General features: G+C 43.9%; 1 protein-coding gene across 2 annotated transcripts in view; it reads left to right on the top strand.

Moving 5' to 3' along the window:
* LOC115477775 (dihydrofolate reductase-like) overlaps positions 1–19020 on the top strand; it is a 38248-nt gene that overhangs the window by 18379 nt on the left and 849 nt on the right. For both annotated transcript variants that reach the window (XM_030214850.1, XM_030214851.1), the window contains 4 exons: positions 654–703; positions 4494–4599; positions 10746–10872; positions 16842–16957. In XM_030214850.1, coding sequence (XP_030070710.1) covers positions 654–703; positions 4494–4599; positions 10746–10872; positions 16842–16957 — 399 coding nt within the window. The remainder of the gene's footprint in view (positions 1–653; positions 704–4493; positions 4600–10745; positions 10873–16841; positions 16958–19020) is intronic.

Genomic DNA, 19020 nt, shown 5'->3' with positions numbered 1-19020 from the left:
AATCACAGCGCCTCTCACCTCTGTGTGAAAGCGCTGCAGGCAGTAGCAGATCGCCTCCCTTCGGGCCTCCTTCCCTCCCTGTGTCTCGCCCTCGTCTGATGTAACTTCCGCGAGGGCGGGACACAGGGAGAGAAGGAGTCCCAAAGGGAAGCGATCTGCTGCCTGCAGCGCTTTCACACGGAGGTGAGAGGCGCTGTGATTTCAATGCAGGGGGCCCGGCCTGGTTGCTGACGGAGGGGGGCAGGTGGAGGGGGCGGGGCCCCGGGGGGCGGCCTTGCCCTGGCCCAGTCTCTCGGCGGCCCTGGCTGTACATATACTTAAGCAGTTTAACCTAGGACTACTTTTTCGTAGGCCTGAATTAAACCACTTAGCAATATGGATAGTGACTGAATATCACCATTATCCATCCACTCTTGAGTCCACCATAACAGTCTGCTATCTGGATAGCAGCTCAGTAGTTAAAGGAGTTTTTGGCTTCCTAATCCATATTAGACCACTGTATTTAGCTGCTCATGAAGGAAATTTCAATAGCAGAAATTTAATCAGCAAACTGAGGTTTAGTCAGCTAATAGTCAACCCCAGTGAAAAAACATTATGTCAAATACATTGTTATATTTCTGCCATAATCTGAATATCTATTTTTTTAAATGCAGGAATGAGTTTAAGTACTTTATTGAAAAAATTACTTCAGTAGTAGAGCCCGGTAAGTCCTGCTTCTTGGTTAACTGTATGAGTCTCTCCAATGGCGAGCTTGGTTGATCCAGTGTCTTGAGTTATGAGCTACACTCTCTGCAAAATTCTTCTGACTTTGAATGCCCTACATTATGTTGGGCAAGCGATTGTACATCTGTGTGCCTCATTCTACTAATTAACTGTATTTTGTATAATGTCTGTTTATTTAAAGCACAAAAGCAAGCATGCATATAATATAAACAAATATTTACAAGCAAAATATATAGCACACTAACGTCCATGCAGTTCAGACACCAGTAAGATGTTATAAGATCATATAGTCCACAGCTGCATAAACATTTCTGAAGAAGTTTTGCTTGAGTGAGGCACCATACAGACTTAAATTATTAGTAGTCTGAGTGCCCCAGACTGGAAGAACAACTTATTGGCATCATTGGTGTTTAAGGTAGATTTGGTCAGAAAAGTTTCCAAGGTATTTGCCCAATGTTCCATGCATATTGATGTTCATGCACTGAGTAGTTCAACAACTAGGTCTTTCTCTTGGTGCCTTCTCTTTGGCACTGAGCATGTTAATGCCAACTCAGATCCAAAGCTGCAATTTTGCCTTGGCACCCTTCGTGCCCATTTGAAGGCAAACAAGTGTAGAGTTAGACATCTTACCTACTCTTTGACCCCACTCAGACCCAAATAACTAAGTTTTAGTTTTCAGAGGTTTTTGGCACCAGGACAGATGTGGTTCAGATGTACTTTCACCAATATTTTTGAAGTCAGAACCTGAGGAGTCCTAAGGACTTGTACACTTGCCAAGAGATCTAGTCTAAAAAAAAAACAATATTCATCCAATCTTCCATCAGTACCTTCTCTAACATAGGCCAAGAATACGTCTACACCTAAAGATCTTTTCTGGCCTGGTTTTGTTCAGAACATGGCTAAGGTTGTCCTCTTTGAGTTTCAGGCATTTAATCTCTCCACTGTGGCCTTGTCCTCCCTGAGTGCCCCTTTTGCTCCTTCATGATCTAAGGGTCCCACAGATTCCAGCACAGGCTTTCAGCTACTGATGTGCCTGAAAAAGGTGTTACTATGAGTTTTTGTCTCCATGGCAAGTTTTTCTTCATATTTTCTTTTAACCTACTTTATCAGTGCTTTGCATCTAGCTTGACAATGCTTGTGTTACTTCTTATTTTCTTCATTCGGATCCTTTTTCCATTCTTTGAAGGATACTGTTTTGGCTCCAATAGCTTCTTTCACTTCACCTTTTACCCATGTTGGTTGTTCGCTCTTCTTTCCACCTTTGTTAATACGTGGAATACGTCTAGTCTGGGCTTCCACGATGGTATTATTAAAATATGTCCATGCCTGATTTAAAATCCTACGCTTTGTGGCCAACCCTTTTAGCTTCTTTTTAACCATTTTCCTCATTTTGTCATAGTCGCCCTTTATTTTTTATTTTCTAATGTGTGGTGCTAACTGGGGGTAATCGGCAGTGTACGCACGTTGACGATTACCGCCTGGTTAACGCGCGAGACATTAGCACTAAGTCAATGGGTGGCGGTAAAGTCTCAGACCCAAAATGGACGCGCCAATTTTAATTTTGCCGCATGTCCATTTTCGGCCAAAAAGGACCTTTTTACGGGCACGTTAAAAAAATGGATCTGTGCACGTCAAAAAGACACTATAGCAGGCCATTTTTCAGCGCACCTTAGTAAAAAGACCCCTTAATCGGTTAATTGTTTCATAAAGATAAAAGGTCACGTCCTATGTGGATTAAAGTCTGTTGAATTTCTACAAAGATTTTGTTTTATTTTCACCCTAATAGGCCCGGGAGTATGGTGACAAAGAGCCACGCTTCTAGTTGGAAAGTAGACTGCAGTTTCTCAGTGGCATAGGAAGGGGGGTGGGGTGGTCCGCCCCGGGTGCATGCCGCTGGGGGGGGTGTCGTCTCTGTTGGTTCCTTGTGCCCTCTGCCCCGGAACAGATTACTTCCTGTTCTGGGGCAGAGAGAGCAAGGAACCAATGGAGCCGACGCAGCTCCCAGCGACGTGGACTCAGGGGCGGATCGGCCCTCCTGCCCGCCCCTCGCTTCTAAACTAAGTAAGAATGCGCTCCGAGGGGGGGTGCACGCCGAGGGGGGGGCGCCATGCTGCGCCCGGGGGGGGTGCGCAGCGGCGACCCGCCCCTGGTGTCAGCCGCCCTCGCTAAGGCACTGCAGTTTCCCAATGGCCTCCCTAACGAGAGAGTAGGCTTTGACTGTCCATTTTCCATGGCCATGTTGAGGAGGAAGAGTCCAACCCCATTTTATCATTTCAGTTGTTCTTCCTTGTAGTTGTTTTTTATGTATGTAAATAGGTTTTACTAACAAAACATATTCCTGTTCAATGGCAAATCTTATTATTCCCTTTTATCGAAGGTAATCGCATGTCCACGGTGTCTGGAAAAACAGGACCCCCAACATTTTTCCAAATAACCCAAACACAAATGTACCATTATTAAAAAAAAATGATCCCTGTCTTCAAAATGGCATCATTCAGGAAGTGACCATTAAGATCCATTTTAGCAAAATGTCATTTAGTGAAGAAGATAAAGTTGTGATTAAATTCTTGTGACAAAAAAAGGCAAAGCATTTGCTATGAAAGTTTCCTAATGTATTTTCAAAGGTCATACTAAAGGTTTAAACAATTGCAAAGTATTTTGAAACTATGTAAGGGGTTCCATTTTACAGGACACCGTGTATATTACCCCATGAATTGTTTTCTCTTCAGAGCAAGAAAAGTTCCTTACCTGTAACAGGTGTTCTCTGAGGACTGCTAATCACCAATCACTCATGCCCTCACTCCTCCAATTCAGAGCTTTTCTACCCCTTTCCCCCGGTCCAAACCTTTATATGGAATTGTGAGATGGCAGTAATCTGGGAAACGCTGGGAAGCAGCATGCTTGGCACTGCGCCCACAGTCACGTGATCCACGTGTGCAACTGGCGAACCACCTCTCCTCATAGAACACCTGTTACAATTAAGTAGCTTTGGGGTCCTTTTACTAAGGTGCGCTGAAAAGTGATATGCGTTAGTGTAGGCGCATGTTTTGGACACACGCAGATCCATTTTTCAGCGCACCTATAAAAATGCCTTTTTTGGGGGCTGAAAATGTTTGTGCGGCAAAATGAAAATTGGCGTGCATCCATTTTGGGTCTGAGACCTTACCGCCACCCATTCACTTAGCGGTAAGGTCTCACACATTAAGCAGGTGGTAATGGTCAATGCACGTTCAAATGCTGATTACCGCCCACACACTGGAAAATAAAAATTATTTTCCGGCGTGCGTTGTGGGCGTGCGTAAAAAATGAAATTACCGCCCGGGCCACGTGGTAGCTGGGTAGTAATTCCAAATTGACCTGCGTTGGGCGTGCATAGGCGCCTATGTGGCTTAGCAAAAGGGCCCCTTTATTTCCCATTGGGTAGGTGCCCAGATTAATACAAAATCATAAATGGCACTAAATAACGTATCTGTTGGCAACCTCATTAGCATGGCAGAAACTGAATGGATGCGGAGATACAGGAGGTGATTTCAGAACCAGCCACATAAGTGCGGGGAAGTTTGTGACATCATCACCTTCATTCTGTTTTCTGGATTAATAGAGTTCCCAGTATTTGTCTGGCATTTCCCATCATCCACCTTCTATGTGGCTGTCATAAGTTATTAGACAGGTTGGTATATAACAAAAAGAATGAATGATAAAACTTCAATTAGAACTTTTCTTTCTTTTGCAATCACTGTTGAAAAGAAATTAATTTCTTTTGCATCTAGGTAAGAAAAATCTGATAATATGGGGTCGTAAAACATTGGAGCCATTTGCAGAGACCCTTTTGCCTCTACCCAACTGCATCAATGCGCTTTTGAGTAGAACCTTGAGGTATGTCCGATGGAAATGTGGATCTAGGACTTCCCTATGGTTTAGATCCCAGCAGTGAGATGCACCTGTCTTTGCTTAAGTAGAAATTCACATTGATAGATTTTCATCTCTTGCTATAACTTTTTTTATTTTTTTTTCAATTTAGGAAGTATTTATTGAATAAAAAGAGATAACAGGAAACAGTAGTTCAAAGAAATACAAATACAACATCATAGTCAAATGCTACAGAAGTGATATCAAAGATCTCTAATAAAAAGAAAACATCATATGCCAAAATGTTTGAACAGCTTTGAAAAGAGAACAAAATGAAAATCTCCTAAAAATACCCAAATATACCATAGAGTAACTTCCTCCTTTTTACATAAGTTTTATTATAAGTAAGACCCTGATAACAAACACTTAATACAAACAGTTGCATTTCCAAACTAAGCACATTCTTTGGAGCTCCTTATTGCTTTTATTGGACCAAAATAAGAAGTAGCTAAAAATCCTATGCACGAGCTTTTTAAGACCATCAGAGCAGCCTCACAGTGGGGAGGGGGTGGGGTGATGCAGGAAAAAGGAGTTAGTGCAAGGGATAAGGATTAATGGCAATTCAGAGGCAAGATCCACGATTGAGTAAAGTGTGGGTTAGTGCATCAGGAATGGAATACAGGAGCAGGGCCGTGCCTAGGGTCTCTGGCGCCCCCCTGCAGATTATCAGTTGCCCCCCCCCCCCCCCCGGTGAAAATGATCGCTCACCACTTGCCACACTGACAGGAATTGTCAGCAATATTCTTAGAAACAAATTGCTATACATTGCAAAATAAGATAGCAGATGTAAATTCTCAAAGTGGACATATTCCAAACGCTAAAATGAAAATAAAATGATTTTTTTCTACCTTTGTTGTCTGGTGACTTTCTTTTTCCGATCATGCTGGCCCAGTATCTGAGTCTGCTGCTATCTGTCCTCTTAACTCCATTTCCAGGGCTTCCTTTCCATTTATTTCTTTACTTTCCTCCTTTCTTCTTCATTTCTTGCTCTATATCCATTTCCAGCAATTTCTTCTCTCTCCCTGGGTCCTGTCCTCCCATCCACGTCCATCCTTGTCCCTCTCTGCCCTTCTCTCCTCCATCCATAGCCAGCAATCCTCCTCTCTCCCCTCCCCTCCATTTCCAGCAAATTGTCCTCTCCCTGGGCCCCCATGTCCATCCTTGTCCCTCTCTGCCCTTCCCTCCTCCATCCATAGCCAGCAATCCTCCTCTCTCCCCTCCCCTCCATTTCCAGCAAATTGTCCTCTCCCTGGGCCCCCATGTCCATCCTTGTCCCTCTCTGCCCTTCCCTGCTGCATCCATAGCTAGCAATCCTCCTCTCTCCCCTCCCCTTCCAGCAATTTGTCCTCTCCCTGGGCCCTGCTGCTGCCCTCCCATCCATGCCCGCCCACCCATGCCTGTCTCTCTGCCCTCCCATCCATGCCTCTCTGCTCTTTCCTCCACGCCCTGGGGACTTTAAATCTTTTACTTCCGGTCACAGCAGCGTCAGTGAAAGCGGAGCGCTGCCGACGTCTCCCTTCCCTTCGCGCTCTTGGTTTCCTCAGTGTCCGCCTTCTTCTGACGTCAGAAGAAGGCGGGACACTGAGGGAACCAATGAGTGCAAGGGAAGGGAGACATCGGCAGCGCTTTCACTGACGCTGCTGCGACCGAGGTAAAAGATTTAAAGTCCTCGGCGGCGCGGGGCGAGGGTAAGCACCGCGGCGGCGCCCTCCAGAGGTGGGCGCCCCCCTGCGGCGCTTACCCCGCTTACCGCATCGGCACGGCCCTGTACAGGAGTCTAGATGGGCCCTGGTGATTATTATCTTAAATCATATTCGACAATGATATGCTATCCATTTCAAAATCAGAGCAGTCACAAATACAAATTTCCTTCTTCTATCCAATAGAAATCAAACAAAATAAAACATGGAAAAGAAAATAAGATGATACCTTTTTTTATTGGACATAATTTAATACATTTCTTGATTAGCTTTCGAAGGTTGCCCTTCTTCATCAGATCAGAAATAAGCAAATGTGGTAGATGACGGTATATATAAGTGAAACATCAAAGCATTTCATTGATAGGTTAACAGGGTGGGGGTGGGTAGGAGGTATGTATCCAAAATACTCTCACAAACTCTGCTGGATTCAATGAAAAACTCTTATTTTCATAAACTAATTGGAAAAGGACCCTTTTTCAGCATATCATAACCCACAATGACTACTACTACTATTACTTATCATTTGTGTAGCGCTACTAGACGTACGCAGCGCTGTATACTGGACATAAAGAGACAGTCCCTGCTCGACAGAGCTTACAATCTAATTAGGACAAACAGGACAAATAAGGGATAAGAGCATTACTAAGGTGGGAATGATAAAACATGGGTACTGAACAATCGAGTAAGGGTTAGGAGTTAAAAGCAGCATCAAAAAGGTGGGCTTTTACCCTAGATTTGAAGATGGCCAGAGATGGAGCTTGATGTACCGGCTCAGGAAGTCTAGTCCAGGCATATGGTGCAGCAAGATAAAAGGAACGGAGTCTGGAGTTAGCGGTGGAGGAGAAGGGTGCAGATAAGAGAGATTTACCCAGTGAACGGAGTTCCCGGGGAGGAGTGTAGGGAGAGATGAGAGTGGAGAGGTACTGAGGAGCTGCAGAGTGAATGCACTTGTAAGTCAGTAAGAGGAGTTTGAACTGTATGCAGAAATGGATAGGGAGCCAATGAAGTGACTTGAGGAGAGGGCTAATATGAGTATAGTGACACTGGCAGAATATAAGTCGTGCAGCAGTTTTCCCTGGCACCTTCATTTAAGTAAAACAGCAAAAGTAGAGGCTGACAAATGCGCAAACCTTCATTTAAGTACACAGAGGCCACTTGGCAGCTACTTATTATATAACAGAATACTACTGTAACCTGGTATCACCACGCCTAACGTTTAGGTGCTCAGTTTCACCATAAGCTGCCTAAGTGCAGCAGAGATACATATAACTTATAATATTCTGTACATTACCCCCTCCCCCACAAATTCTATATATGGCACAAAATAATTAGGTAACAAGCCATTAACTAGCAGTAAATTGATGTTAACAATCAATTGTTGCAGTTAATTGTAATTGTTTTTTGCATGCACATTTTCTTGCTCAATATTCTATAACTCCGCATACCTAAATCCCCTAGCGGGGCATAATTGAACGAGGACAACCATCTCTAAGGGTGCCCATCTCCGAGGACTTCTCCGCGAAGGGGCGGGGCATCCCGTATTATCGAAACAAGATGGGCATCCATCTTTCATTTCGATAATACGGTCGGGGACGCCCAAATCTCAACATTTAGGTCGACCTTAGAGATGGGTGACCTTGGTTTTCGCCGATAATGGAAACCAAAGACGCCCATCTCAAAAACGACCAAATCCAAGGCATTTGGCCATGGGAGGAGCCAGCATTCGTAGTGCACTGGTCCCCCTCACATGCCAGGACACCAACCGGGCACCCTAGGGGGCACTGCAGTGGACTTCACAAATTGCTCCCAGGTGCATAGCTCCCTTACCTTGGGAGCTGAGCCCCCCAAAACCCACTCCCCACAACTGTACACCCTACCATAGCCCTTAAGTATGAAGGGGGGCACCTACATGTAGGTACAGTGGGTTTCGGTGGGTTTACCAGCACAAGTGTAACAGGTAGGGGGGATGGGCCTTGGTCCGCCTGCCTGAAATGCACTGCAGTACCCACTAAAAACTGCTCCAGGGACCTGTACACTGCTGTGATGGAAGTGGGTATGACATTTCAGGTTGGCATAGAGGCTGGCAAAAAATGTTTAAAAAAAATTTTTTTGGGGGGTGGGAGGGGGTTAGTGACCACTAGGGGAGTAAGGGGAGGTCATCTCCGATTCCTTCCGGTGGTCATCTGGTCAGTTCGGGCACCTTTTCAAGACTTGGTCCTGAAAAAAAAGGGACCAAGTAAAGTCGGCCAAATGCTCGTCAGGGAAGCCCTTCTTTTTTCCATTTTCGGTTGAGGACGCCCATGTGTTAAGCACGCCCCCGTCCCGCCTTCGGTACACTGCCAACACGCCCCCGTGAACTTTGATCTTCCCCACGATGGAAAGCAGTTGAGGACGCCCAAAATCGGCTTTCGATTATGCCAATTTGGTCGGCCCTGAAAGAAGAACGCTCACCTCCCGATTTGTGTCGAAAGATGGGCGCCCTTCTCTTTCGAAAATGCCCCTGCTAGTGCGCAACTCAAAAGGGGGAATGGCTAGGGGTGGGGGCAGGGTGTTCCAAAAAATTGCGTGTAGAATTATAGAATAGCACCATTTGCAAGCCCAAATGGCAAGAGTTGGGCACCGGCATTTACTCCAGGTTTCAGCTGGTATAAATACGGGCACCCAAATTTGAGTGTGGGAATGGGTTCTAAGGGTTATTCTATAAACAGTTCTGAACTTGGGAGTGCTCTTTATAGAAAAATGCTCTTTGGCATTTTTTTTCCAGTGCACAAATTTGGGTGCCATTTACTGAATCCTACATGCATAAGTTGGAGCCACACCTATGTTCACCCAGGCTCCACCCATGTGTATTCCCCCTTGCAAAAATTCCCTATGTAACTTAAGTGGTTGTTTGCAGAAAAGCACTTAGATGCCCTTTGTGTACTTAATGCAGGTATGTGCACACGTATACTCAAGTGATAATATTCTAAACATTTACACATACAACACTAACTTAGAATACTAGTGCAAATGGCAGAAACTGCTCTTATATTTAAGACACGATCACTTACACCAGCCCTATAATGAGTAAATCCTCCTGCCTAGATGGTAGCCAGAATATGCATGAATTATACTATTCTATGCATATTTGCACAATTCCCTCTGCCCATACACAAATCCAAAGGCAACAGTATACACTATCAAAACATGGCACATACTTTTCCTCCAGTAAATTAGGCGGCTCCTTATAGCTTTACCCCTAACTGGGAAGCAGGTAAAGGATAACACTGCTTTTGACTGTGTCTGAGGGGTTTTGTCACCTTGAGATCTTTAGACACCCTCACCCCAAGGTCCCTTTCCAGAACTGTGCTTGTCAATCTCTCTCCTCCTATCTGGTACATCGTCTTTGGATTTCTGGGGTACAGAAATCAAAGGAGATGTACCAAATAGCACAGCTGAGTAGAGAGACTTTGGGGTGATGGTGTCTGAGGATCTTAAGGTGATGAAAATACAAGGCGGTTGGCAAGGCCAGAAGGATGGAAAGGAGAGACAGGGGTGATATGGATACAGATGTTCAAATATTTGAAATATATTAATTTACCAACAGACCCTGTAAGGTGGTAGCACTAGAGGATATGAATTGAGGTGTGTGTGTGTGTGGGGGGGGGGGGGGGGGGGGGACTCAGGAATAATGTCAGGAAGTACTTTTTCACAGAGAGGGTGGTAGATACCAGGAATGCCCTCCCATGGGAGGTGGTGGACATAAAAATGGTAACAGAATTCAAAAATGTGTGGTAAAAACACAAAGGAATCCTGTATAGCAGGTGTAGAACCAAACAAGCTTAGCGGTTATTAGATGGCAACACCAGTAATTGGGAAGCAAAACCAGTAATGGGAAGACTTCTACGGTCTGTGCCCTGATTGTGACTTGACCGATTCAGCTGTTATAACTGTAGAATAAGACCAGTGCAGGGTAAACATCTACGGTCTGTGCCCTGAAAATGGCAAGGACAAATCAAGATCAAGTGTGGAGGAGTAGCCTAGTGGTTAGTGCAGCGGACTTTGATCCTGGGGAACTGGGTTCGATTCCCACTGCAGCTCCTTATGACTCTGGGCAAGTCACTTAACCTTCCATTGTCCCAGGTACAAATAAGTACCTGTTTATACTATGTAAACCACTTTGAATGTAGTTACAAAAACCACAGAAGGGTGGTATATCAAGTCCCATTCCCTTATACTATGAGTTTATCTTGTTGGGCAGACTGGATGGACCGAACAGGTCTTTTTCTGCCGTCATCTACTATGTTAAATGGGGAAACAGTAATATCCCGTTTTACAAGGCAGAAAATTATTATAAAGCAAAAATATGTTAAAACTGGCCTTGTGGTGCTATGTTCAAATGTAATATTCTTGTTTTCCCATTATTTTGTTCAGCTCTGCTCCAGAATACGTTCACTATGTCTGTCCCAGTATGATGGATGCCATTAAAATGGCCTCTACACCACCTCTAAGTGAGAACCTTGAAACTATATGGGTAATAGGGGGAGTCGAGCCCTATGCAGTAAGTACATACACTTTTCAGTCACATGCATGGTTAGTCTTTATCAGGGCGTTTTTTGAGGGGGTACTGAGTACCAACACCTTTTCCATTGTCTGCTAAAATTGACCCATGGTCCCCAAATTTTAATGAAAGAGGCCTTACACACCAATTCTGCCTTGTCATAGATTCTGGCATTGGTTGCAGGGGGCTGGACTATTGTGGGGTGGGTCCATCAGTGATCACCCCACCCCTGAAGGGTGGCCTGGCATTTGAGTACTGGCACCTTTTTCGCTAGAAAAAACACACTACTCTTTAGGATTCCAGAATCTTGCTATTCTTCGGGGTTCTACCTGGAATGTTACCACTCTTTGAGATTCTGCTGGAATCTTGTCACTCCTTAGGATTCCAGAATCTTGCTGTTCTTTGGGGTTCTACATGGAATGTTGCTACTTTTTGAAATTCTGCATGGAATCTTGTCACTCTTTATCAGGGCTTTTTTTGAGGGGGTACTTGCGGGTACTGAGTACCAACACCTTTTCCATTGTCTGCTAAAATTGACCCATGGTCCCCAAATTTTAATGAAAGAGGCCTTACACACCAATTCTGCCTTGTCATAGATTCTGGCATTGGTTGCAGGGGGCTGGACTATTGTGGGGTGGGTCCATCAGTGATCACCCCACCCCTGAAGAGAGGCCTAGCATTTGAGTACCGGCACCTTTTTTTGCTAGAAAAAATGCACTGGTCTTTATAAGGGACAAATGAAAAGCAGCAAAGAGTCAATTATCTCCATATAACCTCCTTTCTTAACTGGGAGGTCACTAAAGCTTGATTTTCAGCTGGCTTGGCCATTTAAAATTAATCATTAGCCCTGGTGCTTACCTTTATATGTATGTTCAGTGACACTCTCTATTTAAGGAGAGCTGCTGAATATAGATTATATAGGCAGTGACCACTCTGCTACTCAGCCGGCCTAAATTAAAGAACTTATCATCTTAACAGCTGAATATCACTGCTAAAGGGATAGTTGTGGGCTCCACCTCCTCAAATCTGGCCTCTTACTATCCAGATAAAATTTTGACTTTTAGGGATCCTACACGTGTCCATCATGCGTCAATTTGGAACTACTGCCCGGCTACCGCATGGCCCGGACAGTAATTCCATTTTTTACGAACATCCAGTACGCTTGCCAGAAAATATCTCTTTATTTTCTACCGCACAGCGGTAATCGGCAGTTACCACCCAGTTAACATGTGACACCTTGCCGCTAAGTCAATGGGTGGCGGTAAGGTCTCAAATCCTAAATGTACGCGCGCCAATTTTAATTTTGCTGCACATCCATTTTCAGCCCCCCCCAAAATGTCTTTTTTTTACAGGCACGCTGAAAAATGGACCTGCGTGCGTCCAAAACACGCGCCTACTCTAGCGCAGGCCATTTTTTGGCGCACCTTAGTAAAAGGACCCCTTAGTGAGTTAAACAGTCTGGTTTTACCAGGATAAGGGCTGAAATTATATAAATGAGTTTTGCATTTGCCATAACTCGCTTTGAATATTGGGCCCTGATGTCAGTGATCTGTTTTGCTTTAACATACAGTATTCTCTAAATTGTTCTGTGTTTTACTTTTTAATATTTCTTTTTGCAGTTTTATCTTGTATGCTGTAGACCAGTGGTTTTCAACTCAGTCCTCAGGGACCACCTGGCCAGTTGTATATTCATTGTGGTTATCCTAAAAACCCATGAGAGATATTTGCATACAGTGGAGGAAGCGCATGCAAACACATCTCATGTATATTCATTGTGGGTACCTGAAAACGCGGACTGGGTTGAAAACCACCACTTTCTAAGTTGTGTTCAAAAAAGGGGCTGTATGCAGAGTGGGTATGGGAAGTGCACTCTTTGACCTATTGCTAGCAAGTAGTTATTGGAAGAAAGTAAACTGCAGACAAACCTTTGTGGTCAACAGAGAACTGGTTGTGCCTAGAATTCCTCCCCCTCCCCCACTGTTTCTGCTTTTCGTATAGAGTTTGTTTGTAGAGTTTGCTTACAGATTTGGTCAATTAGATAAAGAGGGGCATTTTTCAAAAGAGTGTCCAAGTCAGAAAAAACATCCATCTTGCAGCCATTTTCAAACAGGAAAATGGCTGTTCAAAAATACACGAGAAGGATGGGTTTTTTTTGGAAAATGTCCAAAATGAACAGCCTATTTCCAAAATGAAACATCCAAAATATAAACACCAAAATTAAAAAAAAAAAAAACAGGTATCATTTGTACAAAAATGGCCACACAGATGTCCCTGCAGAGCAGAGGGGCAAACTAGTGGTCAGTGCAGTGGACTTTAAACAATGGGATCAGGATCCTACCTTAATTCCTTTATTTATTTATTGCATTTGTATCCCACATTATCCCACCTCTTTGCAGGCTGAATGTGGCTTACAATACATCATGGATAGTGGAAATGAGAGGAGAATTGACATTTAGTGTTACAGAAGTATTTTGGGTTGCATGGTAATGGAAAACATGATAGTGATATAATATAAGGCATTCTTAACATTACTAGATATATGTGGAGATTTCACATGTTTTGGTCTTTGTGGTATATCTTGTCGAAGAGATGGGTCTTCAGCAGTTTGCGGAAGTTGGTCAGTTCATAGGCCACTTTTAGGTTACGTGGCAATGTGTTCCAGAATTGCGTGCTCATATAGGAAAAGGTTGATGCGTGCATTAGTTTATATTTTAGGCCTTTACAGTTGGGGAAATGAAGATTAAGGAATGTGCGAGATGATCTTTTAGCATTCCTGGGTGGTAGGTCTATCAGGTCCGACATGTAGGCTGGGGCCTCGCCGTGGATGATTTTATTTACTAGGGTACATACTTTGAACGTGATGCGTTCTTTGAGTGGTAACCAGTGTAGCTTCTCTCGTAGGGGCTTTGCACTTTCGTATTTTGGTTTTCCAAATATGAGTCTGGCTGCTGTGTTCTGGGCTGTCTGGAGTTTTTTGAGTATTTGCTCTTTGCAGCCAGCGTAGAGTGAGTTGCAGTAGTCTAGGTGACTGAGTACTATTGATTGTACCAGATTCCGGAAAACGGTTCTTGGGAAGAATGGTTTTACTCTTTTTAATTTCCACATTGAGTGGAACATCTTTTTGGTTGTGATTTTGGCGTGATTCTCAAGTGTTAGGTGCCGGTCAATGGTGACTCCAAGAATTTTCAGGGTTTCCGAAATTGGTAGGTTTAGTTTTGGGGTGTTGATGGTGGTAAATTTGCTCGTGTTGTGTTGGGAGGTGAGTATTAGGCATTGGGTTTTTTCTGCATTGAGTTTTAACTGAAAGGCATCTGCCCAGGAGTGCATGATATGTAGACTTTGGTTGATTTCATTGGAAATTTCTGTTAGGTCTTGTTTGAATGGGATGTAGATCGTTACATCATCAGCGTAAATGTATGGGTTGAGGTTTTGCTTTGATAGTATTTTGGCCAAGGGTGTCATCATTAGGTTGAATATAGTCGGTGAGAGGGGAGATCCCTTGGAACTCCACATTCAGGTGTCCATGTGGCTGATGTAGTCGAATTTGATGTCACTTGATATGAGCATGTAGTTAGGAATCCTATAAACCAATTAAGAACGTTGCCTCCGATATGTTCTTGTGAGCCCTCCCGAAACAGGTAAAAACCTACTATTCCTAAAGGTACACCACTACAATAGCTATTATGCTTGCAGGTGTCTCAAATTCAGGTTCAGTAGGTATTTCTATGTTCCAGGAGGACTCACGTATTTGTACAGAAATAAGTTAAAGTGGGAGTTACACCTGGGTCCCCTTGTTTCAACGTTCACTGCACTGATCACTAGGCTACTCCTTACACTTGATCGCTGCTCCGTTAGGAATGGCCATAATATCTGAAGCTGTCATAGAGCCCGGTGTTCCCTGTCACCTTCACTTCTTAGGGGTGTGGGAGGGGGTCAGTAAGCACTGGGAGATAAAGGAGGGGTCATTCCTTCATGTGGAGGAGTAGCCTAGTGGTTAGTGCAGTGGACTTTGATCCTGGGGAACTGAGTTTGATTCCCACTGCAGCTCCTTGTGACTCTGGGCAAGTCACTTAACCCTCCATTGCCCCAGGTACAAAATAAGTACCTGAATATAGGTAAACCACTTTGAATGTAGTTGCAAAAACCTCAGAAAGGCGGGGTATGTCACGCCCCAGTTCCCTGTCCCTATTTGAGATTCTACATGGAATGTTGAAACTATTTGTAGATTCTACATGGAATGTTGCTATTCCACTAGCAACATTCCATCTAGAAGCCTGACCTTGCAGATCAGCTACGTCGTGGCCATGCAGGCTTCTGTTTCTGTCTCACAGAAACAGAAGCCTGCGCGGCCGCATTGCTGATCTGCAAGGGCAGGCTTCTACATGGAATGTTGGTAGTGGAGGAGTAGCCTAGAGGTTAGTGCAGCAGACTTTGATCCTGGGGAACTGAGTTCAATTCCCACTGCAGCTCCTTGTGACTCTGGGCAAGTCACTTAACCCTCCATTGCCCCTGGTACAAAATAAGTACCTGAATATATGTAAACCGCTTTGAATGTAGTTGCAAAAAACCTCTGAAAGGCAGTATATCAAGTCCCATTTCCCTTTCCCTTCATCCCTCCAGTGTCAGCTGCTCAATCAGGGCACCTTGTTGTACCCTGGATGTGATTGAAACAGGTCTAGATTATAACATCCTTTTTTCTCTTGGATGTTGCTTCTCATTCCATTATTGCTGAAAAATGTCCACGTTTTGGCCCACCCTAGTCCTACCCAAAACATGTCCCCTTGCTATTTGGACGAACTGCAATATAAAACATCAAAATTCTACTTTTTAAAAATCATGATTTGGGCGTTTTCGGCAGATGGACTTTATTTGGCCATTTATTTGGCTTGAAAACTGGAAACATTATTGCTTTGTTAGTCTAAGCTTCATTTTCTCCTCAGCTGGTCACAGCAGGATGGGATTGTTTCAGAACTTAACATATCAGATGTCACATCTAAGCCCTGCTTGTAGGAAAGAGCCTGAACCCTCTTTTTAAAACTGTGCATTACCTGATTCCCCCTCCCCTTGTAAAATAGCATTCATTTTGAAATCTTTGTATTCACATTTGTATCATCAGATCATATAAACAGACTAAAACCAAGTTCACAAGTTTGCCATTAAAGACAAATTTAACAGTAGATTATTACTAATTGGAAATCTGGGATATATATTTTATAGTGAGTCTCCGCAAATAAGACTGTGGCCAGATCTACTCTTCAGCTATATTTCTGACTCAAATTGGCAATGATGACAAGAAGGGTTTCCAAATTCTTTGGAAAATTGTCCATATTCTAGGGCTAACTTCTAGTATATAAGACATGAACATGCCTGTATGTGTCTCTCTGTGTGTATAATAAGAAATATTTTTATAGTAGTGGGTGTAGGTCAAAAATTTGGACATTAATTTGGTTTTAATACATATGCACAGCCTACTGTAAATCCCTTAATTAGTGCTGTGATCCCCAATGGAAAAAGCAGTACTGGCTCTTTAAATGCATATGTAGCCTAATGGTTAGAGCAGTGGGCTGATACCCAGGGAAACCCAATCCAAATCCCATTGCTACTCCTTGTGACCTTGGGCAAGTCACTTAACCCTCCATTACCTCAGGAGCAAAATTAGAATGTAAGCCCTGCAGGGACAGAAAAATACTTACTGTACTTGAATGTAACTCACCTTGAACTACAAATGTGAAAATTAAACCAGACATTATAATTAAAGGAAAGAGGTTAACATTTTGGTAATGCTACTTTGTGATAGGTTAAAGACAGAGGGGTTCATCCTGCATGTTGTCAAAGGTATGAGTTTTATGTCATCTTAGATAGAAGTTAAATGCAAATCAGAATGAGAAGATAGTTCATAATGATTTTGCTATCTAAAATATCTCAGCTACCATTTTTCTTTTAAGACTTAAATCTTTCTTTTTGCACAGGAAGCAATGAAGCATTCCTGGTGTGATCAGATACACATCACTGACATCATGGAAGATTTTGACTGTGATACTTTCTTTCCTGAATTTGACCGGGATGTCTTTAAACTGGCAAAAGAGTAAGTAAATAAAATATTTCCTTGGTTAGCAGTTTTTTTTTAGGCCCCTGGTCTAAAAACCCTGACATTATATTTTTGTTGAAAGAACTTCGAAAGTACAGAATGAAGGAATGTAGCAAATATAAAATGCCCGTCCTCTTTTCAGTGGTATTGTGATTCCTTCAAACCCACCAACAACCTACTGTACACCACTACAATAGCCCAAATGCCTGCCAGTGTCACTTATATGTGGGTACAGCAGGGTTTTGGTGGGCTCATATTTTTCACCACAAATGTTACAAAGTGGATTATGGGCCTGGGTCCCCTTCTCCATAATGGCCCTTTTACTAAAGATTAGCACACACTAACAGAAGTAGCATTCACTAAATGCTAAGCAGCCCATTACCTATAGGCTTCTTCATGGCCGCCGAGAGACTAGGCCGGGCCCGGGGCAATGCCGCTCCGCCTCCCCCCCCCCCCCCCCCCCCCCGCCACTGCAGTCCCCAGTCTCACCTGCCTGCCTCCACAGCTCCGGGCCCCCTGCATTCGAAGCGGCAGTCACAGATCGCCTCCCTTCGGGCCTTCCCTCCCTGTGACCCGCCCTTATCTGATGTAACTTCTGGTTTTCGTGAGGGCGGGACACAGGGAGGGAAGGCCCGAAGGGAGGCGATCTGTGACTGCCACTTCGAATGCAGGGGACCCAGAGCCGAGGAGGCAGGCAGGTGAGACCGGGGACTGCAGCGCCGGTGGGCTGACCCCGGCGCCGGGCCCCCCTTGGAGGCCCGGGCCTGGGAAATTTTGTCCCCCCTGACCCCCCCCCCCCCCCCCCCCCCCTCTCGGCGGCCCTGGGCTTCTTAGCATTTAGCAGGTGCTACTTCTGTTAGCGCATGCTAAGCTTTGGTAAAATGGTGCCAAAAATGTGAATTAGTAAAGCAGCATCAGATTAGGTAACATCTGAGAGAATAAGAAGTTAACAACTCAAATGAAGACGCATGTGTGTAATAGTAATCCGATACTCTGTTAAATGGTGCAAAAGCCTGGCTAATAATATTCACAACAGACTAGATTGTTTTGATTCACGCAACTTAAGAAGAATCCTACATGTCAAATGGCAAGATATTGTTTCAGTTTTAACCATATGAGAGAGAATTAAACCACCGCCAGTTAGTAACATACTACAACAATGGTTACTTAAATGGTTTGGGCACGTACAAAGAATGGATGTACAGCACATACCAAAGCAAGCCGTGAACTGAAAACCAGAAGCTAAAAGAGGTCCAGGAAGGCCAAGACACAAATGGCATCAAATACCTGAAAACAAGGAGACTTGATTAACAGGAAATGGCGTGACTTCACAAGGCTGAAGCTGTCTCCACCCAAGGAGGCTTTAATTCTCCCCAATGCAGCTGCCGCCATCTTGGTACACTCAAACCAATGTAATTGATATGGCAACAAGCTTCACCTAGTGGCTTCAGGCCATATAATAGGCCAAGCACACTCCTGCCATCTTCTGCTAATCAAACCTCCTTGGTTGAAAAGGACCTCACTGAGCTGGATATCAATTGGTCAGAAGTAGTTGATAAAACACAAGACCAACAAGTGTAAAAGATGTATCTGTCTGCCTTATGTGTTGACTGGCTCAAGAAGTCATTAATAATAATGATAATAATGTGAGAAAGGCCTCTTGTATGGAGCTAAAATCTATGAAGTGGGTCCAGGAGCAATAGAGAGAGAAATTGCATACCGTAATAAAAATACAACCTGAACAAGTATGTACTCAAAAGAGAAATGTTGGGGGAAATTCTATATATGACACCTTAAAACCACGTGGTTAGTGTGATTTTGTAAACTACACCTGAAGTTAGGTGTAGTTTATGGAATACACTCACGCACCGTTCTTGTCACTAAACCTTAGGCGCACCCATTTCGGCCATGTATAACCAGGTCTAAATATGGCAGATCGTGTATATTCTATAATAGTGCGCATGTTTTTTTGAAACGCCCACAACCTGCCCATTCCACGCCCATGGCCACACTCCTTTTTCAACTGTGCACATTAGAATTTACGTGCACCGCATTGTAGA

Source organism: Microcaecilia unicolor, chromosome 9, assembly GCF_901765095.1.
Source record: "Microcaecilia unicolor chromosome 9, aMicUni1.1, whole genome shotgun sequence".
Classification (NCBI taxonomy): domain Eukaryota; kingdom Metazoa; phylum Chordata; class Amphibia; order Gymnophiona; family Siphonopidae; genus Microcaecilia; species Microcaecilia unicolor.
Note: the sequence above shows the minus strand (reverse complement) of the source record. Positions and strands in the feature narration are given on the sequence as shown.